This window comes from Branchiostoma lanceolatum, chromosome 19 (assembly GCF_035083965.1).
Source record: "Branchiostoma lanceolatum isolate klBraLanc5 chromosome 19, klBraLanc5.hap2, whole genome shotgun sequence".
Classification (NCBI taxonomy): Eukaryota; Metazoa; Chordata; class Leptocardii; order Amphioxiformes; family Branchiostomatidae; genus Branchiostoma; species Branchiostoma lanceolatum.
In genome coordinates this window covers 2,918,418-2,944,963 of record NC_089740.1, presented here as the reverse complement: position 1 = coordinate 2,944,963, position 26,546 = coordinate 2,918,418, and the positions used below count along the sequence as shown (strand labels likewise).

At 40.2% G+C, this 26,546-nt stretch overlaps 2 protein-coding genes across 2 annotated transcripts; one reads left to right on the top strand and one right to left on the bottom strand.

The window, feature by feature from the left end:
* Positions 1–13: 13 nt before the first annotated feature.
* LOC136425837 (serine palmitoyltransferase 2-like) lies at positions 14–2,662 on the bottom strand. Its single transcript, XM_066414775.1, has 4 exons — positions 2,585–2,662; positions 2,088–2,261; positions 347–501; positions 14–179 (listed from the first exon to the last, which is right to left on the bottom strand). Exons 1-4 carry the CDS (start codon positions 2,600–2,602, stop codon positions 14–16), a joined length of 513 nt encoding a protein of 170 aa, XP_066270872.1. The 5' UTR covers positions 2,603–2,662.
* Positions 2,663–22,023: 19,361 nt separating this feature from the next.
* On the top strand, positions 22,024–26,133 carry LOC136425672 (C-type mannose receptor 2-like). Its single transcript, XM_066414603.1, has 4 exons — positions 22,024–22,117; positions 22,515–22,886; positions 24,269–24,446; positions 24,964–26,133. The coding sequence occupies exons 1-4, from the start codon at positions 22,036–22,038 to the stop codon at positions 25,205–25,207; spliced, it is 876 nt and encodes a 291-aa protein (XP_066270700.1). The 5' UTR covers positions 22,024–22,035; the 3' UTR covers positions 25,208–26,133.
* Positions 26,134–26,546: the final 413 nt, after the last annotated feature.

Below are 26,546 nucleotides of genomic sequence, written 5' to 3'. Positions count from 1 at the left end.
TCTACTAAAGTCCCTAAATTTGAGGAAACTTACCGAGCTCCTGTCTTGTGCTACAGACTCCGACACCGTACTGCTGCAAAGCCTGGGCAGTGGCTTCTACACAAGGGCCCTCGTTCCCAACAAAGTCCAAGTAGTTAAATGAGGCAAGATTAATACATCGCTTCTTCTTTCCTGTTAACCTATGAAGAAAGAGGAATCTCACGTTTGGCTAATCCAAAAACCTGATATGGAAAACACCAGCTGATTGTTCTAATTGAATGAAACGATAAAAGTGCCAGACGCCAGTATTAAAGGTCAAATGTAGATTTTTTAAGTTGATGTAAAATAACAGGTAATCTTTACAAACCTGAAATGCCAATTTTCGTCATCACTAGTCCTTTCCAACACGTCAACCTCTGCAGTGGGAGTGCTGCAGATCGGTCGACCATAACAGTGACTCAAGCGCTTGAATATATTCCTGGCGTAAAAACCATCAAAGGAGCTGTATAGGGGAACAAAATCCTGAAGAACAATAACAATAGTAAATCAGACCTCCAATACTCCAAATATATTAGACATCTATTGTCTAATTATTATAAAAATTATACCGTACTTTAAATTATCATATTACTACCTACTACAATTGCAAGCGCTTTGCCAGATTGGAACTTATCGTGACCATGTCAGTAGACACCGCATGCCTGCAAACTGGTTTCTTATGCTGATTTTACAATAAAGACGTAAATCGCGCCGCTATAAAAGTACTTGTTCTCTACGACAATTTAGTTTCTAATTTCGTAGCGCAGATGTGATTTTTTTTTCCTTTAGAAGAAAAAAAGAAGATGGAAATATTGGTCCGATTATTCGGGAAAGGAAAGAGCATGGGGCTTGTCTTACCCCCAATTCTAAAAATGCCTGGTGAATTGCGATGGGGGTACTGTAATCGTCATGGTTGTGTACTCGCAGCTATAGCTAGTTAACTCAAGATCCCTTCAATCCAATCCGGCTTGCTACAGTGCCTTGGTTACCCCCCCCCCCCCCAATGTTATAGTAAACAATTATCTGGAAATAAGTGTTAACAGGTTATAAACTAGAGTTAAGCATTTGTGCTACATATACTTCCAGTTTGCTCTGTTAGTTTAGCGATTATGGGGTCTTTTTATAAATATGAATTGGTATTGATTTTTTTCTTTTTGTTTGAGTTGAATATGTGATAGTTGTGTGCCGATTTGTTAAAAAAAAGAGAACGCTAGCGACCAAAAAAAAAAAAACCCTCCCAATGAAATGTTATGGCTACCCTGCGACGTCACACATTTAAGATGGCGGCCACCACACATATCATGCGCCAATGGATGAAACAAAGGTTTTATTTGCTAGTACGCAAACCTGTGATAAATTAGTAGTCCTAGGAATGAGGGCACCACCTTAACATACAGAGATATTTTTTTTTTCGTATGTGCCTGCGTGTTCGCAGCTGTAACTAAGATTGCCTTTACAAATGTTTTGTATTTTGGCATGCCGATAGTCCAAGCGGTCCCGATGCATGTCGATGGGCACCGCAGCAGTAGTTTCAGGTAATGTAAAGTTATGTAATCCTTATCTTGAAGTAGCGTGGTACGGCCTAATAATTTGGATACTGTTTGTCTGCTGCAAGTTAATTATCTACTCTCCAATAAAATGTTAGGCTATGGGTTGTTTTAGACCCCCAATTGCAAGAAATGGCCTCGGATCCTGACATATCCGGACATGGAACATGGGGATCTGGAACCTCAGATCCGAAAGAATCCGGACAAATACGGGGTCGTATTGTACTAAAATAACTCGCGAATTTACCTGCATGAACCCCCATATGCAACTGGTACCTGGAACCCACTATGTGGATGTCCCTCAGTCTGCTGGAAAATTGATTACTTAGCACATCACTTCAGTGTTGTATTTAATTGGCTGTGAACATGTCAATGGTAAATTGTAAAGGACGCATCGATTCAACAATTTAAAATTTCCGACTGATGCCTGCGAATTATTGATTGAACTTCACAACCCATTGAATAATAAAAGATACTGAAGTTTCCTGCCCAGGTATGACATAAATGTTTTTTTTTCCTTACCTTCATCCTGTTTTTCTCCACGGCAGAATTATTGGTTTCAAGTCCGATCCTCCTTAGAAAATCTCTCAAGTAACCAAACATCGTAAGAATAGCAAAGCTGAGGTACGTCCACCAAGCTACCAACAAAGGTGTTGACTCATGACATCGGTCGGACTCGCGACCGCCCTGGACATCCTGACAAATGTAAACATCACTAAGTTACTATCACGATTGGGTTTTCGCACTTTATAATGCTACCTATAGGCCAAAATATTTGCAGAATAAATGAATGCGGTGAATAGGGGTTGGTCTAGGTATCTTTGTCATTAATCTAAAAATAACTTTCTGTTGGCTCAAACCGTAACACCTTAAAACACTAAGCACATGTAAGCTCTGCTAAACATGTTCTAATTAGCTAGGAAACCTTTATCATAATAGCACTAAATATGCTGAACGTAAGCCATCTCTCGTTTGATTAATATCAATTAGATATAATCACAATTAAATATTTCGCCTACCTTACAACTCCTCTCCATGTTTTATGTAGAACTCAGCTTGACAGAAAAGACGTGGCATCAACTAGGTGGTGCGACCTGCAAGGCAAGACATACATGTTTGTACCATGAGATATTTGATGGTTTGCGCCAATGGAGATAAAGACAGAGATCTGCCTACCATAGTAAAGATTTAAATGATAATAGATAAGAAATCTGTGAAGCACAACAGTGAGTGGAAATTCTGTCTTATTTCTGTTGTTAATCTGGAGCTTAGTCGTGGGACGGTCCCGAATGTGTGACAAATATCGTGTTTAACTGAAAAATTATTTACAAGGCCAGTTAGTCCGTCCCCTTCGGCTTGAGTAGTGCCTACTATTTGGGACATGTAATTATAAGAACTGGTTGGACTGGGAATCTTACACGAGTGACCTCTCTTGTCTACGATTAGCTTTTAAGGTAAAGGCCATTACCTTGCCATGTTGCATGCTTTTCTTGCTTTAAGCTCAACTTTATTACGGGGTCTTTACTCGGTACGCACCCTTATTTCACACGGGCCAATGCCTCTCTGTAAACATGGAGGGGTAAGACAGGAAGAAATGAGTTCTATATTAAGACTAAAGTGACATAATTTGCGAGTGAAAACTAGAGGCAATATCGCTGTCAAATAGTAGATAGTTCAATATAAAGTGACCGGTACTAGTAGCTGGTAACGCCTTAGTCAAATACATTGTACGATACACCTATGGTAGAATACTCAGTAAATCACAGGGTAATTCCATGTGAATGAAAGATAAAATTAGTTGTCACCAACCGTCGTGTTTAGAATGCTACGACAAGGGTCTTGAGCTGCCTTTACAGTCGCACGACGCTCAGCAATAGCTATTTTTACCTTCCATTAGCCAGATACACTCCCCTGACCCCACCGCACGATGACCTTCGACATTTGCAACCACGACAATTCAAACTTTTACATCCGCTGCTTCAATCTACACTCTACGTGACGAAAGGCGCTGTCAGTGCGGAAATAATCCCTTCGTAGTTGCATCATACGATACTTGAGACTTAACTGACCACGATTAAAGATACTAACCTTATTCTTGTCAGCAAAACGCTCCGCCGTGTGGCGTGTGGTTGATTTCCTCCGTAGGGGGCTCTTACGTACAGCTTACTGGTAGCCCTGACCCCTAACCCCCTGTTTACTGATGTACAGTTATCTCAAGGTAAATCTACCAGGTGGCAAGGCTATATCCAATGGGCCGAAACACTATCACACTGGCACCGAGGCCAGCAAAGGAATAAGATAAAAGTAAAAGCCTGACACAAAGTTCATAGTCCTCCATGCCTAAAGAAAAGTTCCGTAAGGTGCAGTTTCACATAATATGTCAGTTCCAGTTACAACATTATGATGTAGGGCAGGCAAAATTTTCAAGTTCCTATCAGTGTCACGCCTTAACTTACGGGGAGAATGAGGGAGGGGTGTTTCAAGGTTGTGCAAGGTATCTCTTAAATCAACTTTAGTGTTTTGAAAGCTTGCAAGAATGGGGGTTGGGCACACATATAATAGTTACTTTCCTTTAAGAAATTACTAGCAGATGAAGATGTAATGCTTTTGTCTGAATAACATTTAGAGCAAGTGCAGTGTGCAGTTGTCTCTCAGTGTGGATCAATGGGGAGCTTTTTTTCAAGCTTAAGGCCATGCGGACACTGTACTTTGCTGAATGTAGTGTAACACGTAATGAGAGGTATCCCATCCATAAACGCTGGTGCCAGGTGTGGTGCAGTTTGCATAGTTGTTCCTAGGAGGCATTACTGCACTGGGCTAGCTACATCTGTGTACACCTGGAGCCGTCTCTCCTTACTAAACTTAGCCAAGAAACAGGATGGGCGGCTCTTGCATACCGCTCAAGTATTTCTCAAATTAGAAGAAGCACCTATTTTTGGACTATGACTCGTAAAACGGTAGACTTTTGATTTATGTGGCAACACGATGTTTCTTAGGACAGGAATCATAGTGACCATGGAAGCCTATGACTATGTTAAAATACGCTGAAACAGTGCTTCATGAAAGTACTGAACCGAATTTCAATCTTAAAAATCATTTTCCAAAAGAAAGTCACAAGGGCCGGCCTACTTGATTACCAAGCAACAAAATAATAGGTTTGTTAAGCTACGTCAACAGCTGACCCAAGAAAACGAACCCTACATTCGACCCCAGATTTCTTCTGCATCCTTCATCATGCAATTAAATTGGTGTTCAGAAGTTTTTCAGAGGTAAAAAGAAATTAGGAATATATATTCTTCCCTTAATGACTTATCATGTTTGGTAATAATGCCGCCCTCGTACTTCCAAGGAAAGATGCTACAGGGCCAAACCTTAGACAACTTATTCCCGACCACTAGAACTATCGTGACCATAGCTTGTATAGTGTTCTACCTACAAAAATCGAAAGTTCAATTGCAGTACCATAGAAACTCGCCAGGTATTCTCGAGCTTTCATGTTTACAGAAAAACACACACACACACGCGCGCGCGCGCGCCTGCAAACGATAACATATATTGACCTTCTTGTCAACGGTACTGAAATTCTGTCTTTTCCAAACATGAATGCCTTTCAAGTGGAAGGTATGCCCTTTTTTGGTCTAGACAGGAGGTCTGTTGCCGTATTTAAAGGTTTAGCATCGAAGTTTAGCATTAGTATCTAACTTAGATTTAGGTCTAGGAGCATATCGGGCAGCAAGCTTAGTTTGAGATCAGTCCCAGCATAAGAAGCCCGTCAAGGTGACTTAACAATTTATGCAATAGACGGCGATGGGACCAAGGTGATAGACATAGAGGGCTATAGATGCACACGTTAGATGAAGGAGGCTGTATGGTTCAGGAAATCAACTCCAGACTATAGACATAGTTACGTTATGGAACTGATTTCTTAGGAAGTAAGTGTTACGTGTTGCACTGTACCAATTCACTGCACGAAATGGCCTCGGATCCTGACGCATCCTGACCAGAAACAAGGAACTAAATTATAAACTCAGCAATCCATACATATCACATGTGATGTGTCATTATATTAGTCAATTTTGATCACAATGTTTTATCAATGATATTTCAAATTGCATTTCAACCTCCTCATCACCATCTGATTGACTCCACGCTATATATAATGCCATTATATAAAACCACATTAAAGATTGATATGTACTAATTATATATTTAACATTAAAAAGACAAGAGTTCCACGACCTCATATCTCCATGAACAATTCTATTCATGCAAATGACTTACACATTTGCATAATATATGCTTGGTCATAAACACCTTTATCTAACTTACACATGTTGCAATATTGACAGTCCTGTAATTTTTCAATTCGATGAATTATGGTGTTTTTGCATTAATTATGCAAATTAGGAATTTAATTGCATAATTACTATCTGTTGATGCTCCACTTTCCATAAACTACATGTTACATTTATTTTAGTCTGATAGTGGAAAACACTGCAAATTTAGATTTTCCTCATTAGCTATGCAAATTAAGTCAGAATTAGCATAATTTGCACTTCATTTTGCATATCTCTGTCTAAGCTACCTGCATACTAAGTATCATATTGACAGTCCTATAATTTTTCAACTAGATGAGATATGGTGTTTTGCACTAATTATGCAAATTAAGAATTTATTTGCATAAATAGTATCTGTTGATGATCCACTTTCCATAAACTTTGAGTCTGATATTAGAAAACACTGCAAAAAATAGATTTACCTCATTAGTTATGCAAATTAAGACCTTATTAACATAATTCACACTTCAGTGTGTATATCTCTATCTAAACTACTTGTTTACTAAATATCATGGAAATCCATCGTTCCTTTGTTCAGTTATTCTCCTTAGAAGATTTTCACGATAACGCCCCTGCAGTTCCAGAGCAAGCTGCTAGGGGGCCCAAACCCACACCACGTCTTAATTACACCACAAGCTATCCGCCACCAAAAAATCAAGACCATAGCACGTCCAGGTCAAGAGATACAAAAATGGAATTTTTCTGCAGTACCAAGGTCACATCCCAGGGGGCCCAAAATTGACCTTGAAATTCGGCTTCACAAGACCTGCCCACATACCAAATATGATCGAAATCCATCAAGAGGTTCTTGAGTTATGCTGACTACAGTGGTCCGGAAACTCAAAAAACAAACAGACAGACAGACAGACAGACACACAGACACACCCAAAACTTAACTGTTTGCAATAAATATATTTTATCATTCTTCGTTATAACAGAAACGTAAATCGCAGGATTTTGAATAGCCTTTCGAACCACTGACAAGAAGAATTGGAAGAAATTAAATTTGAATGGAAGCAAGTAATTATTCGCCAATATGATTTGACCAAAAAATTCCTAGAAATTCTAGATACACCACTTCAAGAATGAAATTTGTTTAAACTAGATATAAGACCATTCAATCATCGTAAAGCGCTCGCTGCGGCCCTTTGATCCTTTGCTGCCTTCCTTTGATCCCATCGCCATCCTCGGCGCGCTCACGGCGACTGTTTTGGACATGTTCAAAACCATCGCCGAGATGACGGCGCGCATGGTGCGCATGGAGCTCTCGCCGCGCTCCCACGGCGCTCTCGCCGCGCTCTCGGCGCTCTCACGGTGATCTGGCCAAATTGAGGTCGTCGTGAGAGTGCGGCGAGAGCGCCGTCCAAGTGGAATGGGGCTCTGTGACGCTAAGACGAGCTAATGGTAAAAAGCAAGGTGACTCAAGGCTACCTGGAAAATCGCGCGTACCTCAAGTTTGGAGTGGCCAATCCCCTTCAAATTTGGCAGGAATATGGGCCAGGTATCACTGATTCCAAATAATTACAACTTCCTAGCTAAATTTGCATTATTTTTCCATAATTGATAATAATATAGGATCAACTTGTCTCAATAAACATTGGCCTAGACCAAGCCCTTCTGGTGAGAACTGTGTCATAAAACTTTCAGAGGATGCGGCGAGTGTTGTACATTACATAAATGTAGAACCAAAACAATGAATACTTTATCAGATTTGAAAATACATAGATATTGATATTATTTTAGGGGGGTATCTATGACTTTATTTACCGATAACCAGGTATGCAGTGATAAAATCTATATCTGGACGTTCGATGTGAATAAACCAACTTCTTGCATACTGTTTGCACCCAATTTCAAGTTTGTAGCCCACTGCGAAGACTTTTGTAAGTAGCTTTATTCAAAATTTTGGTAAATTTCCTTCCATATATTGATCCATCTCCATCCGTCATGTTGACAGCCTGTCATCTGTCAATGGATTAATTGTTTTCGCACCTCTACTCGATGTCATTACAGGCATGCCGGCAATTATCTTTAATTATGCATAGAAGGCAGACAGCAGTATGCTCATACAATGGTATCCATTCAAATCCAGATTTCAGGATTGTTCCAACAATCCCCTTGTTAAAGAAATGCTGTTTGCAAGAAAAAATCTAAGGATACAAAATGCTATTCTTATTTGGCCTCTTCGTCGGGTGATTTGTAAAACAGATAGCAAGAAAAGCCGAGATTGTATATTATATACCGGGGGGCTAGATACAGGTCCTAAACCTAACTAACATGTAAGTGACATATACAGGTAGATAAAATACTACAGATATCTATACTACCTCACCCGACCTCACCCGACCTCATCCGAGTCTAAAATGCAGTGTATACGGGGTAGGGACATTGTTTGACGTTCTGGATACGTTGAATATGCAATTATGAATGCAAAACAAGCAGCAAACTCTTAGCATTTACCAGTTTTTATAAGTTACTCCGCTCGTTTCCAAGATAGAAGATTTCTGGCCGCCATATTGGATCATGCCACTGTTGGGGTCTACCGTGTGATGGGGAAGTTCTTCATACCTTTTTTATTCATTTTTAAGCCCGCGGATTGTAAAAACGCCACTGAGTAGACTTGATGCCAGTATAAAATTCCCCAGGCGCACACAGTGTTAACAAGTCGTTCGGTTACCTGGCTAAGGTTAGCCTGGAAACCATACCATCGGCGGCTCCCCGATATTGTTACGGCGCTGGGAGTGACCCCGCCCGCCCAGAGAGCTTAGCCCGCTCGGGGTATTGGTTTACGGCCTTGAAAACTACGGTGGCTGCGAAAGTCATCTGATGTGTATTCAGCTGTCTGGCAAAAATGCTTCATGCATCCACATTCCCTGGGCCGTATAGGTTGAAGAAATAGAATACTATTATATCATTTCCATGTGATTCTGGTTGGGGCATTTCCACTATATTTCAATTGGGAGCCTTTATTTCACTTTTAAACTTATTAACAATATTACATGATCATGATGGTAGATTTGGAATTTATACTGTTTTTGCTTTGTCAATACACGCTAGCCTGGTCACCAGTTTCTACGGGTCGGCTTAGGTGCGTTTTATCGGGCCCAGTCTGCTATATTGACCCGTTTCTGTCAGATTGTCTTCTTAGCTGCCATATAGAGTTTTGCAGCCACCGTAGTTTCCAAGGCCGTAAACCAATACGCCGAGCGAGCTAAGCTCTCTGGGCGGGCAGGGTCACTCCCAGCGCCGTAGGTGTGGTATCCAGGCTAATACATATAGAATACAACACGGGGTATTCCGTATCACCCGAGGTACCAGCCCGACCGCGGGTCGGATCGCCCGACGGCCGTAGGCCGGAGGGCGATCCGACCCGCGGGAGGGCTGGGACCGAGGGTGATGCGGAATACAACGTGTTGTATTTTATTTATGTCATACCTTGGCCATACCCACCCGAGAAAACACACATTTCAATGCGGAATGCGCCAGAAGTTGAGGGAGTTTTGTGTCCTCGAACAAGAAACTGTAGCAACATTGATTCCAATCTCCGAATCCGGTATTCGAATTTCCGACGGCCGCGCAACCGACGCGTTCGAAATGCGTTCGAAATATTCTATGGAAGCCTGTGTGATAACCCTCCCGAACCCTATGTGATCCGGATAGTTATCACACGGTCCGGAACACCCGTATCAGGCCCAGGCATGACATAAACACCGATACTAGCACATAAAGTGGCTATTCTGAATCCTGTTTGTTGACCTGATTGTCGTATATTCATTCATATTACTTGGCCCTTGTCCCGCTGCACCTGAAAATTTTTGGGTTGTACAGGCTTGTTCTGTACGCTAGCCCTTCTTCTCCAAGCAGAGGTTTCGATCGAGTGGGGTAGTTTTGTCCGAGATTTTTTAAGTCCCTCTCCCTTATGAAGGGACGTAAAAAATCCCGGACAAAACTACCCAACTGGATAGAAACCTCTGCTTGGAGAATAGCTATCCCTGACGTGGTGGGTATGCGTAATTATGTTGCATCTTTGCGGTAAAGCAAAGTAAATGAAAATGAGCAATATAACCCGCATGGACACAACAAGAGGAAACATCTTCGCTATATAAACTATAACCCTGTCTGAAAGTATCTGACCAATGTTATATAACCTCCTCGATCTAAACATTGTGTTATCACCTTGTTCACACCAGGGAGGTTTCTGAAAGGCCAATATTGTTCTTGTTCCTTTGTTTAGGACAATACCATGCAGGAGTTCATGGTTTTTCACAATTCAACCTAAACATGGTGACAAAGCTTGGCAATCCCCTGTCTTTTTCCTTTAATCATTACATGAACGAAAAACAATGCTGGAAAGTGCAGAAGAAATTATTACAGAACAGACTCTTATCTCCTATAATTCAATCGACTCATCTTGACTTTTTTGGCATCTTTGTTTGGATGGAGTGTTCAACAGGGGACGGCCCAAGGGTGTGTGAAAGAACCGCAAAGAAATGTAAAGTAGCAGGAGGAGCTGTGGGCGGTGAAACTACAGCAATTATCGCCCTTCTCCCTGCATATTCAAGGCCTTACACTCACACCTTTCCTCATTTTAATCTCATTATGAGGGTTTTGCTGGGGCAAGCTTAGCTTGTCTTAGCGCCACAGAGGGGTATAAGTGAACACGATAAGTCGAGAACGCCTGGATGGATTGTTGTCGTATTTGTTGTGTTGGTGGGTACTGTATGTGAAAAATCTCAAGATGATTAGATTTTGCAATTGGAAGAAGTACTTTGCATAATTAACGAGAAAAGTTTACCAATGTTATTAATAATATATTATATTATACGATCTGTATGTATACCAGCTGGGACGTATTGGCACCGTTGTTTGGAGGGGTCATTGATAAGTTCGAAGGGATTTCTTAGCTGTTGTGGGTGTAGTAGGTGGGAGGCCTGAAACGTAGTTGTTGGTATAAATTGGCTTGTCACTCAGTTGTAGGCAGTGTGACTACATATTGATGCATAGCCTTGGAAAAAAAAACAAGCAGATATGCGGTGCTCTATAATGATGGAAATTATACCCATACCCGGTCCCCCGAAAGTGCGAAATGGAACGAAATGGAACGAAATGGAAAGAACTAAAACATATATAACATTATGAAATGAAATACCAGTAGATAGCGAAATATAAGGAACACTCAAATAGCAGGGGAAACTAGCAAACGGAACTGAGTATCGAAGTAAGGACTAGATGAATGATTTATTTCAAGGAAAGTTGTTTTCCAACTTATAATCTGTCCTGTATATAATGTATACATAGATTAGGCCATTTTGACTTGATTATATGGACATCATCCTCTGGGATCCGAACATTGAACGCGATCGTGCGAATAAAATAAAAAGATTGTCAAAAAAGTTCCCTTCAGTATGGAATCTGTATTTTTTTTCTAACATTAGGAAGTTTAAAGAAATGGCTAAGCGCACAGATAATGGAATATACTATAATAATAGACTCTTTATTAATATTCTTGCTCTTTCACATCTTCTTTGACGCTGCAGTTGATTCATTCATTCTACGACATTAGTTACAATTTTCTGTGATATTTTCATTATTTTCTTATTATTTTAAGGTAATAAATTGCTCTTTTTGCAGCTTTGTATAGATTTCAGCTAGTTAGGAAACTTTAGGGGGATGACGAACGGACGAAAATCAATGTGCACGCAGATATCATCTGTATAATTGAATCGACACGGCCTCAACTTTTAATGTTAAAAAGTTTTAAGTCAGTTGATGGTGTTAGTTAGAACTTGGTTTTTAGTCATCAATAATTTTTTTTTTCTTACAGCACAACATTTTTCATGAATGCTTGAAAAAAGAATCAAAACCTAGAGAATTCTAATTTCCTTTATGTTTTATGAATACTCGATAAAAAACTTTTTATTATGATTTAGAAAACATTCCAATAGGCGTAGGTCGTTGCAGAAAACCTTTCCCCTTTATATTGGCAGGGTTTGAAATATACACCTGCAATTGAAAAAAAAAGTCCATAGAGTTTGCGTGGACACATTACAGAAATTACTGTAGAATTGTCAGTATTCCTCGTTATCGTACATAAAATAAACACTATGGGCTCGCTTATCAAGGTTCGCCTAGTATAATTTGTAACTCCCTGAGCCATTGCTTAAAGGGGTCCTAAACTCCAGAAGGGGGTGTTATTTTCGGCTAGATTATGTTTATCAATCAATTAATCAATTAATACATAATCAACCGACTTTTTACAGAGTTCCACTTGTGGTGAATTACATAAGATGTTTTTTTTTTTTTTTAAATTTGATACTCACTAAACCCATGTAGACCCTATCCATGTATTCCCTATACGTATACACACTTTCTTCATCGTGAATATTTTTGGCATAAATGAGGGGGCTAAGCACAATAAGAAGGCCAGTTGTTAATAAGATGTAAAAGAACACATAGCAGGACGAAGTTCTGTATGTAGTCTGACTTTTGTCAGGCCTTGTCAGGCACATTGTATTCAGCACTAGGCTGAGCTTATTAAATTTAATTGATTAGAAAATAGAGGATCACTTTGGGAATGTAGTAGAATTATATACTTAATGTTTTTTATGCAGACGGGACTAGTCGGTACTTTGTCGTATACTGTAAAAAGTATTAATTTTTGCTTCCTAAAATTATTATTTATTGGAAAATAACTCCCCCCTCTGGAGTTTAGGACTCCTCTAAAGCCCGCTCTTGAGAGCTCTGCCTCTCTGTGTTGTTAGTTGTTTATCGCACTGGTAGAGTGAGGACTTTTAGACCCATAATGTTCACAAGAGAAGTATTCAGCTTCTCCTTGCATTTACTAATTGTTTTCAACATTTACGTTTGACTCTATGGATCAATGGTTGATTACCAGTATGAACTACCGATATTATTCGCTAGTTGGCAAGAGAACAATATGCTAAACAGAATAAAGAGGTCTATTCACGAACATGTTACACATGCAATATCACACGCTGATGTTTTGATAACTACACAGTCTGACTAGTGGGCTGTGTTTGATTGAAACCATATCTAATCTGATTAAAAAAACGCTCGAGACGTAATTGTGATCATTGAATATCGAAAAGGCTTTGTTTGTGAACGCTGGCTTACAAGATTGGCACGGGGCCAGAAAGTGGGTCGTTGGGTTTTAGGTCTAAGATGATCTGTCCCTCTCAGCATTAAACAAAAATGAATGACATTATCGTCAATTCATATATTAAATAGATAACAGACACTATTCCCCAAGCAGAGGTTTCGATCGGGGGGCTAAGAGTGGTCGATATTTTAACGCTTCCCCTGGGGGGGTAAAAAATCCAGGCCACTCCTAGTGTAACGGACCATTTCTGGCCTGTCCCCCACCCCTAGGTGAATCTCCGGTGATAGCTCAAGTAGCACTCACAGACAGGACATCTTCATGCCATGAGGTCTTTATTTATGTCTCCACTCGTCTATCCATGACGTCACTGGAAGAGTCTATTTCTATCAGGAGGGGGGGGGGGTGTCCACTATTGGCTCTTACACTAGCGCCCCGAGTGAAACCTCTGCTTGGAGAATATACAACCCTAAGCATCAGATCTAGAGTACTACTTTCTTGAATTATCCTTATCGATATGTCAGCAAATACCACTCAGTTAAACGCCAGGTGGGACCTCAATAGTCGCCTGGAGCTCTCCAAAAGCAGTGACATCGAACTAAGTGGGGCATAATTACGGTAGCTACTAAATTTAAAATTCAAGAATTGCTCTCTAAAAAGCAGACGGAAACCGTATTTTAATGTATACTATCTAATCATTTAAGTCTTTCTAGATGACTTTCTAGTAGTTTCTACTCTATTCCTACACGTAGAGGCGGGTAGGCTAATTGCCCAGCACTGACACCTGATGACATAGGCAACCATCAATTTCAAATCTGTCAAAGACATATTCTGACTTGATCGTAAATAAGCTATCTTTACAGTCAGCGAGTTGACAGGTAGTTGACACAGTCGGCGTGATTCTCACCTGACTGCACTTCAATACATGGCGGGAAGGCACAGAAACAACCGTGTAAGGGACGATACAAACTCACTAAGAAGCACTGTCACATAAGTGTGGTGTTATATTAGTAGGTGAAATGTATCTGAAAGACACAAACGTGTGCTTTACAAGCAGGAATGTGACGATCAGGATAGGCTGTGCTAAACAACATGTTGCCAGTTTAAGTAAACAGTCCCCTGTAGAATTGGCAGGGAATCCACCATTTTGTATAAGTGGCAAAATTAACGTATTGACAAGCAAGATAAAATAAGATTGGTAAAATAACAAAAGGTTCGATGCGTTGAAAAAGAAACAAATTGTGCATTGTGTACAGAGATTCGTTAAGCTACGAAATTGTGTAACCTCAAATTTTGGAAGTCTTTGTGAATGGTCCCCTAGGTAATTGTTAGGCTAACCATTAAATGCACCGCTTCGGGGTGCATTCCGTCTCGATTGATTAGAATGATTCATCAAAATCAGTTCCATCCAAAAGGCATTAAACAAACTTAGTTTTCAACATGGTGGTCAAGTCGCGTACTTTGTGAACCACAAACATAACATAGGGCTGTTTTAGTTTTGTAAACGATGTAAGATATGCCAACAGCTGTCACTCACTATGGCAGGTGTAACCTTACTGAACGCCTAAGGGTTAAATACAGAGGTGTTACCAAAGTAAATGTAATTGCCGTGGATCAAGATTAAGATAATGGTAGCACTATAAGCTCAGGCATACAAAAAAGCCATGGTGTTAGAATGGGAACAAATTATGTAATAGATCCTATCATCAGAAGTTTGCTTCCTTTTTTTTGTATACCGAGCTGTTGAGCTCCCGATTTGATGGCAAGGTCAATCGCCTCTCCTAGATAGTTGTATAATTACTATGGTCTGACACCAGGTCATGCAGGAACCATCTATATCAAATTTGTCAAAATGGCTTCTGGGCATATCGATAATGAGAGTCGTTGCAGACAAATATCATGGCGAACGCTTGCGAATGAGACATCCAATCATTAATTTTGACTGTTTTGAATACACAGGAAAAATAACAACAGTAATAGTCGAATGATCACAGTTTTGTAGAATGCAATGGATATGTCGTTGTGACATAATTTGTATACCGGGCTGTTAAACTACTGAGTTGGGGACAAGGTCACTTGCCTCTCCTAGACAATTGTATATTCACTGTGTTCTGACACCAGGTCGGAAATGGGTCGGCTGGTGTTTGGCTGGTGTTCGGCGCGGTCGGCTAATGTTCGGCTGGTATTCGGGAGTGAGTCAGCAGTAAAATTAGAACCTTATTCACGCCAGAAACACTACTGACTTACTCCCAACTAGTTTCCAACCTACCCATAACTCACCCCAATGCCGTAGACAAGTCTCTGCTAACTAATTCTCAACCAAGTGACTACTATCGGAACGACCTTCACACGACCAAAAACAAAGAAGAACACAGAAAGCAGTATTAAAGCGCTCCCATTTTCAGGGAAGAATCTAGCCACACAAACGCGGCAAAAACGTTGTATTTACTGTTATCAAACAGATTCAAGAAACAAAACACGTTATTTTATGTATTTGCTTCCTGTTCCCTTCTACTGTGAATGTTACAACTTTCCTTTTATTTCTCTATCTACTGGTATTTCATTTCATAATGTTACATATGTTTTAGTTCGTTCCATTTCGTTCCATTTCATTCCATTTCGTTCCATTTCGTTCCATTTCGTTCCATTTCGTTCCATTTCGTTCCATTTCGTTCCATTTCGCACTTTCTGGGGACCCCAATTAACCGCCAAATACAACAAAATAAACCAGGATGATAATTGTCTGTGATTTCACACTTAGCATAAAGATCCATTTCATGCATTTATCTTACAACTGGGCAGGTCGCTAGCAAAGGAAATTAACAAACACCTCACCCACAATATACACACTATAATTACTTCACGGAGAAGTGTGTCCTACGAGCTCTTGTTCTTCATTGGGTTTATGGTGTATACAGGAAAAAGAAAGGAATTTAATAGTAGCTATCACACGCGGAGTAATAGGTAGATGTAAACCTACCATAAAAGTGTTAACAGGTTTTGTTGCAGCATTTCTACCCCGTGTCCTTAAACTCCCGTTTCGGGACCTAGGTGACTTAAGTCCCCCCAAGCTAATTGTCTAATTACCGTGTACTGTCGCCGGATGGTACGGGCTAACTTCAATATCATATGTGACAAAAATAAATTCTGACGTCGTAGATAATTAGTGGTGGCGTGATCCGACATCATGGCCAATGACTGCAAACGTCGTCAAACTTTACCAATCACAATCTTCGATTAGAATGACGTTGAAGTATTCTATTGATAGAAGTATGCTGAACACCTAGAAGGTAAAATAGGCTGAACACCCAGTTCGTTTGTACAGTCGGAGAGAGAACAACTAGCCGACTTCGTCGACAACATACATAACTGTGAGTAAGTGTCCGTCCAATGTACATTTTCATATTTCATGACACTTGCAATATGATCAAACACATTTCAGTTTCTTTTCTACCGCAAGAAATGCCAAAAAAATTCATCATGATTCTATCGAAATTAAACGTCATTTTCAGGGGGAGGGTCAAAATTATATGCATGTTGTGTCCGACCATTCAAAACAAAAGTCTAATATTTTCTGTATGCCTATGATTGTCCAGTATGTGCCTTTGTACACAGTGCGATAAAGAATTTTAGATGCTTGGTCAAAGATTGCTACGATTTCCCTACCGCTTTGCATTTTTTGTCGCATCAGCATGCTTTGGACTTCAGGGGCACGACGCGAGTCTAGATTGGCCGGTTTACGAAGGTACGGCTCCCGCCTGAAATGCGAGTCGTTACGTGACGCTTTAGATTGAGGTCTAACTTTTTAAGAGATCGTATTATCATTCTTTTTTCTTCGATGTTTGCATATTACCCTTGGTAATGCCAGGATACTCGTTAAAGTGGCAATCTGGTGTTGTTTGGTGCATAAAACAAATGTTGCCCTGACAATTAACAACCGGTGTAGTTTTTGCCGTGCGTTGTGCGCCCTGAATACTGACAAAACCGAAGAGGTGCGCCTCGTTAACCAATTTTCCATACTAAAGCTGATTGTCACAACTGCTCCCTACACCCCCATTCCATTTGTACGGCGCTCTCGCCGCGCTCTCACGGCGACCTAAAATTGGCAAGAGCACCGTGAGAGCACCGAAATGCTGAAAAACCTACTCAAGTTGAATCTCTACGGCGACCCTTGCGCTCTCTCAGCGCGACCAAAATGTCAGCAACTTTTCATGAACAACCAAAGATTTCACAGATCGCTCAACGAATTCCAGAGATTCAGAGCAGATTTTGGTGTGATTTGTCATACCTTTACCTTTTGCATCAAATTTAAATGATAACATCAAGGTGAAAACAGATTCAATTTTGGTAGCTGCACGGTCACTCAGTGAGTGTGTTAAGTTATGTATATGTTCAACTTTTTTTTTCTGTGTTCTCTGTCATGTAAACTATTCGCAAGAAATATATTTCATCATTCTACGTTATAGTAGAAACGTTAAACACATTTTGAACCACTGACTTGGAGGGAATTTAATTCTAATGGAAGCAAGTACTAGTAGTTATTCGTCAATTTGTATTACCCATGAGCAAAACTATGATTTGACCACAGAATTCCCAGAAATTCAAGATACACCACCTCAAGAATGAAATTTGTTTGAACTACAGTTGAGACAATTCAATCCTCGTGTAGCGCTCGCTGCACGATCTTTCAGCGCTCGATGGGGTCCTTTGATCCCTCATTGGGCGCTTTCACGGCGCTCACCGCGCTCGCAGCGCGCTCTCTCGGCGCTCTCACGGCGCTCGTTTTTTGACCGCCATCCTCGCGGCTGTTTTGGGCATGTTCAAAACCATCGCCGCTCTCGGCACTCTCACAGCGATCTGGCCAAAGTGAGGTCGCTGTGAGAGCGCGGCGACAGCGCCTTCCCAGTGGAATGGGGGCCTAATCAAACATAATCACAGCCAAGCGTAGCCGTGTTCTGTCTATCCAGATGACCCCAGTTAATATTACACTTTCTTCTGTTTCAATTTCACTGATACATACAGATGTAACACATAACAGTAACTTTTTTTAAACCATTCCGTCACTAGATTGCTTTAGATTTGCATGTGGCTAGTAGTGCATTGCTGACAGTTTTTTTTTATGTTTTGCTATGCAAAATTAATACATTTCGCAGCAAAGTGCACTTGTTTGTTTTCTGACTGTTGCGGATGTTATATAAGCAGAAGTATATGTAAAGCTCCTGATAAAAATGATCCCATTGCTATCTTATACTTAACGCTACAATGTTCTGGTTACCTTCGCCGAGAAGGCTATGCAGAGGGTACCGTTTGTGTGTTTGTTTGTTTGTAACGTACAGCATAACTCGAGAAGGCTTGGATGGATTATTTTGATATTTGGTAGGTGGGTAGGTTTTGATGAGACTAGGGAGTGATTCTATTTAGGGTCCCCCAGCGGCTTTTCACGATACTGCAGCGGAGCTTCCTGTTTTGATATTTCGTGTTCTGGACATGCTATGGAACTGATTTTTGAGTGGTAGATAGCTCTTTGGACAGAGAGTAAGTGGTATTGGTTTGGGCTCCCTAACGGCTTTTTTGGAACTGCGGCAGCAGCTTTTGGTTCAGACTTTGAAAGGGAATAACTCAAAAAGGGCTTGTTGGATGGTCATGATTTTTGGTAAGTAGATAGGTTTAGTGATGATGTACATGGTGAGGTAATTATAGTGCAAATCATTATCAAATTTGCATAATTAATTAGGAAAGTTTATACAGCCGCCAAATTCCACGGTAGGACTCTCAAACATGTGACATATGTATCTGAGGAAGAGAGAAATATTGATGGATATCAACTATGCAAATGAGGACCTCATTCGCATAATTAGTGAGAAAATACTATAACTGAAGATGGGCTTGATGGATGGTTATGAATTTTGGTATGTTGATAGCTGACGTGATACTTTGTATTATTGGATGATAATTATGCAAATCAGATTCTTATTTGCATAATTAATGAGACAATTAAGAAAAACTGCTGTGTTCCATGATATTACTATTCAAATATGTTACATTTGTAACTGAGAATGAGAGGGATGTTGATAGATATAAAATATGCAATTGTAGGCCTTATTTGCATAATTAATGAGTAACTTCGTTAATTCCATACAGGTAAATGATGGCATGTCATAGTTGTGGCATTTGGAAGTTATGTGAAGGTGAACATAGTTGAATCAAATTATGCTGATAATGACCTAATTTGCATAATTGATGATGTTAGCATAACCTTCTTTGTTAAGCTTATACTTTAGACAATGGTTGTTATTTGGGTGAAGATGATCAACTAGTATGATTTATGATTGATGAGAGACACTCCTAATACGTCAGTCATCAAGGTTAAAATCATTTGGCGAAGGTATGAGGTCGTGGAACTCTAGTTTGTTTGGTTTGTTTGTTTGTTTGTTCTGGTTTGTTTGTTTGTTTGTGAAGCATATTCCGTATACCGCCTCGTAGCATAGCACTCCAGGTTTGCACATCCGGACAGATTAATCAGATCCATTCGCCCCGGGAAGGGCTCTATCCTTTTTAATACATGTGGTGGGTTCTTTAACGTGAAACAACCGCAAACACAGGGCCATCATAACGTCCTATCCGAGGGACGTCCCTAATCGAAGCTCAGTACTAACCTTCACCTGATTCGACCCCAGGACCGCTTACCCCAGGACCGCTTGGTTTTGGGCGAGCTGCAATTGCGCCACCGCGACGTCAAGAGCACGTGTTCTAACAAAAATTGTTAAGTCACCCGATGTAACACTATACATCAAAGGTCCATTTGTTTGGTGATATATTTCTGATATGTGATAATTAATAGACAATCGACACTGTAAGCCTCTGTTTGCGCGGGCCTTTGTAACAGTGCAGTCATCCTGTAAATTTGATCGAGAGAGAGAGACAATTTGCCCGGAACGCACGTGCACCACCAAGCAATACACCAACTGGTTTCCCTGTGAATTGTGTAAGGGACCGTTCACAAACACTGCTAACAGAAGAGGTAACGCAACGTGTCTATAGTGTCGCAAATGTCACATCTTTGTATACATTTGACATTTCCCTGCCAGCTAACAGAAGAGGTAACGCAACGTGTCTATAGTGTCGCAAATGTCACATCTTTGTATACATTTGACATTTCCCTGCCTCTCCAACGTATTTTCATATTGTTCTTATACCGAATAAATGCCACTTTGCTTCTCAGTGAGTTTCTCTTTGCCCTGAGAAGGTTGATTCTGTCTCTTCCCGCCATGTATAGTAGTGGTTGTTTGTCCGTCTTCTCTGTGTTGGGTTCAGATATATTGAACTTGATACGTCTACCTATTGTTTCTGTCAAGGCAAGCACAGTGTATATATATATATATATATACACACAGGAATTTCAGAAATCCGTCCGGCCAACTCTGTGGATGCCCTCCTGTCACTTTTTCAAACTTGATACCTCATTAGCACGTCTGGCATCCAGGCACTCAGCTGTCGATGACAGATGACCTACTTTTACGTGGTGTCCGATTTCGTACTGTCCGGAGTGTGTCAGGGAGTTCACCGAATCTAGTATTCTAGCTTTGAAAAGGGTTTGCGCATCCCAGTTGATCTATTATCACAAGAACGTGCTAAACATCATGCCTCCCACCAAAAAACCTCTGTGAAAACCAAAACTTGAGGAGATCCAAGCATATATAGAAAGGCAAAGTTTTAAACGGAACGATAAATAACTAATGGGTTACCGCTTGGGCAGTCTACACTGAACGCCTTACGGGGAGGGGTGCGGTGTCGGAAAAACAACAGTAGCTCCTCGAAAACACATCCTACAGAGCTAGAATAACAACCAAAACGATCATAGGAGCCCCAGCATACCGATTTTTTAAACTTCCAGCCTATAGTTTCTCACCCCACCTTTCCAACAATGCCAGAGAAAAAAGACACTACAACGGGAGTGTACTCCGGGCTTTTTCACATATGCTAGGAACTCCTCAAGTTACATGGTGCCTTTCTATATCTGCTTGGCAGATGCCTTTCTGATTTCTAAGTGCGTTTTGCACAATATTATGGCAGAACTAAGATCTAGATTGCTACGTTGGTACTTTCCTTACAGTGAAGTAAGATCAATCCATACACCTTCGCTATGGCAATAATTTTTAATTGCCACACTTATTTTCGTTTTTTTTTTTTTTTCCATTAAAAATGGAGATACAGTTTTGGGTGTGTCTGTCTATTTGTCTGTCTGTTTGTCTGTGTTTCCGGACTACTCTAGTCATCATTGCTCAAGAACCTCTTGATGGATTACGATGGTATTTGGTATGTGGGCGGGTAGTGTCAAGCCGAACGTCAAGGTCGATTTTGGGCCCCCTGGTATGTTACCTTGGTACTGCAGCAGAACTTCATTTTTTAAAATCTTTTTATCTGCACGTGCAATGGTCTTGATTTTTTTGTGGCAGATAGCTTGTGATGTAATAAAGAAGTGGTGTAGGTTTGGGCCCCATTCCAGCTTGCTCTGGAACTGCAGGCGCGTTATTGTGAAAATTTTCTAAGGGGAATAACTGAACAAAGGATAGACGGTTTTCCATGATATTTAGTATGCAGATGGTTTAGACTGAGATGTACATAATGAAGAGCAAATTATGCTAATTCGGACTTTAATTTGCACAATTAATGTGTAAAATCTATATTTGCTATATTTTCCATAATATCACTTAAATACATGTAACATAATGTAGTTTATGGTAAGTGGAACATCAAGAGATAACAATTATGCAAATAAATTCATAATTTGCAAAATTGATGCAAAAGCGCCACAATTGACCTGAGTGGTAAATGATAGGGCTGTCAATATTTTGACTTGTGTAAGTTAGATAAAGGTGTTCATGACCAAGCATTTATTATGTAAATTATATACCTCTGTGCTTTTGTGTGTCCAACGGGATTCTGAACATGCATGATTGTGATAGACCTTACTCCCTAATTGATGATTTATGTTTCGGTGTTGCAGGCCTCCCTAATGGCGGGTCCTTGTAAATCAGGGTTTTTTAAGTGGGCAGCTCTGGTGCTTATCGCGACGACTGCAACAGTGACTGCTCAAGGTAAAATTCATGTTTAGATTTCATTAGAATGGATTAATGATATTTCATAGAGTTTTTGGGTATGGAATTTCCCTTACGCCATTGTTGCTTTATACTCCTCCTAATGGAAAATGTATGTAGGGAATTAGCCCCTTATCTCTACTTTGTAAATGCCACCATTTTCAAAACGATATTGTTATTGCTTAAGTTGGTTTAGCTTTTTTTAATTTTTTACATGTCAGTCAGTTGTATTGATTTTCAAACACCTCAACTTTGCCATGTTGATGATGCGAGCAAATTTATATTGCCATTAGCCTAATTACAGTCAGTCGCTATTTTGTACTCAATGTTTCTTGCTAATGGTATATATGTCTTTCATTAAGCCAAGTATACATATCCTCGTTTCCCTTTCCTACAGTATGTCCAATAGCAGACTACGTCAGTTTTAACGGAGTTTGCTACAAGGACTTTGCTGAGCTGAAGACGTACGATGAGGCCAGACAGACGTGTGCTGCAGACAGGGGAATGTTGGCCATGCCGAAAGATAGTGGGACCAACACTTTCATCCACAATCTGGGAAGCAACGGAACACACTGGATCGGGTTAAATGACCTCAATAACGAGGGGCATTGGTTGTTTGAAGACGGCAAACCCCTGGGAAACTATAGCAGCTGGGGCCCGGGTGAGCCGAACGATTTAGGAGGTGAAGACTGCGTCGTAGTACATGGTTCTACACATGACTGGATTGATGTATCGTGTAGCCTCACCAGGGGATTCATCTGTCAGCTAGGTATGTGTTACAATAAAGTGTATGTAATATTATTTCCGTTTTATAGGCCGGAAATCAAACTCTGAAGTGCAAAATATGCCAGGTGTTTAGCAACAAAGCCCCCGGCCCTGATGAAACACCCGATAAGGTGTACAAACTAGGAATAAACCCTCTCACGACTGGCATAGCTATTCCATCCTTGGTGGTTCATTTTGCGCCTCTAAGGTGAAATGCTGCGGTACATGCACCTAGCATGTTTAGAAAATATTGTTGTGGACATTTGGAATTGATTTTGGCTAAACTCTAATTCATTTTTCACACTTTTTGACGAGTGAATTCAGAACATTATTGAATGCTTATATCCCCCATTTGTACTTTGCACAGATTGAACCGCGTGAAATCCCACAATTGCATGCACAGAAATCTGGATGATTTCCTTTCGGAAAGAAATTAAAGTCCGGTGGTTGTATTAAACTTTTCAGTGTCTTCATAATTATATCATCATGATGTATGTGAGCATATGTTACAATATACGTATGCCAGTTTTGGTGGTACATTTTGCCCCTCCAGGGTGAAATTCTGTGGTACATGTGCCGGTCATGTGTAGAAAATATTGTTGTGGACATTTGGACTTGATTTTCGGCTGACTTTCAATTTCTTTTTTTTACACCTTTTGAAGGATAACTTGGGAAAATTTAGCATCGGTGTTTGCATTAATATTGTACATAAATTTTTACTTTGCATCGGTGATCCTGGTATGCTTTAATAGCTGATCACTAATAGGATGAAACCCTACGAAAATATTAAAAAAAACCAGCTGGGGGTACCTTGTGGGTAGTAAGTGAGTCTGTAGAAATACATTTTCCGACAATTTCTGGATGACAAGACCAATTCTGCAAACTAAGATCCATTCCGCAAACTAAGATCCATTCTGCAAACTAAGTTCCATGGGGAGGGCAGAACTCAGTGGGGAAGGCAAGATACGTATCCGTACCGGGTGCGAACCTTGCTTACCATTATGTCAGTTTGGCCGATGATATTTAGTTTTAGCGACATCAACTTACACAAAAAGTTGAGTCCATATCATTGTTGGCTGAAATTTAGCAGGTCTTATTTTGTTACATTGACAATTTCTGCATTTCTGATATTGGAATGGCAAAAATCTTAATTCTACCACTGTATGAAGGTCTGGTACACGTGCAAGCTGGATCGACCCACACTCCAGGTAGTTATGCCTAACAAAAACATGCACATGCTGGTTTTAGATTAGTGTGGTACATAAACAGACTTGATTATGACAATGCATTATCAAAACCTATAATTTACGTAGGTTACTGGTGACCTTTTTTTTGGTTAGTCGTTGACACTCGACGTTACTACACAGACGTAACCATGTTTTGCAGGAGCGTGCCCTGCAGGCTACGGGGACGACTATGGATTTGGAAAGTGTCTGTACGTCCACAAACGTCCCCTGATCTATTCCATGGCGATTGAGCATTGTCAAAGCATGGGTGGAAGGATCTTCCAATTAGACAACGCAGCAGATGTGAACGTGATGAAGACCATCGTGGAACGTGCCAGGTAATAGATTTCTCCTTATATATGATCAGCATCGGGCCTTAGACTATCGAAAAATGCCCACAAGCCTGATGTAACAATATAATCCATACTGGTTTTCTTTTGTTTATCTGCCACCTACAGTCTCAACCATTATGTACATGGGACTTCTAATATATGCCATGTTGTTGCTATTACCCAAGTTACTAAAAATCAAATAAAGAAGTACGTTACGTGCGGATAATGCAAACGCAAATAATAAGATCCCAAACAATGACAAACATCATCGTGTTACCGCATTTCCTTGTCTAAAGCCCCTGTCAAACTTCTGCGTATATACAAGCCCGCATGAGTGGCGTATCGACATGTTTTTGGTTAAGGTTTTCAGCCGAAGAAGTAATTTCTTTCGTTTGATAACTAGACTGATCTACAGTGAATCAAAGTAAAAAACAATTATTGCATCTTAAGATACCTGTTATGTTAGCCATGTTTGTTCTGAACTTCAGTCTAACTTGTTTGCTGACATTTCGTCCATTGTTAGGGCTACGTCGAATAAGTATTTCGGAGTCTGGGTCGGCCTTACTGATGAAGCAGCAGAAGGGACCTTCGTTTGGGAAGACGGCACCCTATCGGCCAGCGGAGATTTCTCGGACTGGGCCCCGCAGCCAAACGACCATAACAGTGGGCGACGTGACTGTGTGCAGATGAAACCAAAGTTTAACTGGCAGTGGGTGGTACGAAACTGCGGAAGGGCCAAAAACCTGTTTCTCTGCGAGCCAAACTAGAGTTTCGCTTTTGTCCTTTCATGGAAGTAATTAAAGCTTTGACATCTATTTCCCTAAGCATCTTGATTACCCCTTTGCCTATACCCGAGTCCCATATAATAATGATGGGAACATCAATAAGTTCATGTTATCATGCCTAAACGCTCAAATTTTTAACTATCTTATCAATTATCGGCTATATCTTTTATGAACCCCACAGAATCATCTTAAATTTAGAAGCTTAAAACATGTCAATGAAAAGAAAGGTTCTAATTGAACAGGGTAGGCCACACCAACAAAATGAGACAACAAACATCAGTCATATCAACAAACAAAACAACAGATATCTTCAGTTAGTAAACCGGTTTAACAACATTCATGGACTCAGGATAGCTTTGTCTAACAGAGACTCCTGGATGTTAAAATGATCATCTTCATTTTATCTTCAATTTTGTCGGTGTGTCTAAAGATTGTATACATCTGCAGCAAATGGTGGAGGAAAAGAGATAGCGTCAACTTTTATAATCACGCCGGGTATCCCACAACCGCCACATTTTAAGAGTTGACGTACCATGACTGATTATACAGGACACAGTGTTCAATGGGAAATGGTTCATTTATCAATGTATATGTCGTCTAGAATTGCACGAATAACTTATAACAATTTTCTGCTAAAATCAGCATTTCAGATGTACCTTTCATACATACATGACTGTATTATCCGAGTACAATCTGTATTTGTAAGTTTTGTCTGCACGCTATATGTACACTGAGAACAAGCATTTTAATACCGCACATGTACAGTGTACATGTGGAGAAGTCCCTTTATTGATAAGTATACTATTGTCTCCTGAGTACTGTGTTAGATGTTAATGGGAAAGATGTACTGTGTTATGTCTTGTGATGAAACGTGGAAACAACTCGATTTCCATGCATACGGAATAAAGCAGCGGACATGATCTCACATATCCTTTGTCCGCGTCATTTTCTTAATTATTAAAATAAATGGTAACCAATTATCATGCTTAGGTTCGTTCGACAAAGAATGTTATATTTTACTTCATAGAAACCCAAAATAAAAATCCTGACCCAAATGTCAGACAAGTAAAAGTTGTTCAGATGTCATGCTGAAAACAATCATGGAATCCATGTGATTATTAGTTTTAAGAAATTTAAGTCAAACACGATGCGACTTTAGTCGAGAAATTGAGACCAATGATATGGATAGTTTTGAATGGATCGATCGATAGACAAATGAAAATGATAAATGCCTGGGTGGAGGATGAAAGGAATGACGGTTGGAGAATAGATAGAGAGATTAAGAGTTGAGTCTAGATGTTAAATGCAGGTAGGATGGATG

What these genes read in the sequence shown, in the direction of transcription:
- LOC136425672 (XM_066414603.1), top strand. Translation starts at nt 22,036, where the DNA reads ATGGCGGGTCCTTGTAAATCAGGGTTTTTTAAGTGGGCAGCTCTGGTG. An exon ending in GGGATTCATCTGTCAGCTAG is followed by an intron (nt 22,887 to 24,268) that starts GTATGTGTTACA and finishes CATGTTTTGCAG; the next exon opens with GAGCGTGCCCTGCAGGCTAC. An exon ending in ACCATCGTGGAACGTGCCAG is followed by an intron (nt 24,447 to 24,963) that starts GTAATAGATTTC and finishes GTCCATTGTTAG; the next exon opens with GGCTACGTCGAATAAGTATT.
- LOC136425837 (XM_066414775.1), bottom strand. An exon ending in TGGAGAAAAACAGGATGAAG is followed by an intron (nt 502 to 2,087) that starts GTAAGGAAAAAA and finishes ATTGTTCTTCAG; the next exon opens with GATTTTGTTCCCCTATACAG. An exon ending in GACGAAAATTGGCATTTCAG is followed by an intron (nt 180 to 346) that starts GTTTGTAAAGAT and finishes CTTTCTTCATAG; the next exon opens with GTTAACAGGAAAGAAGAAGC.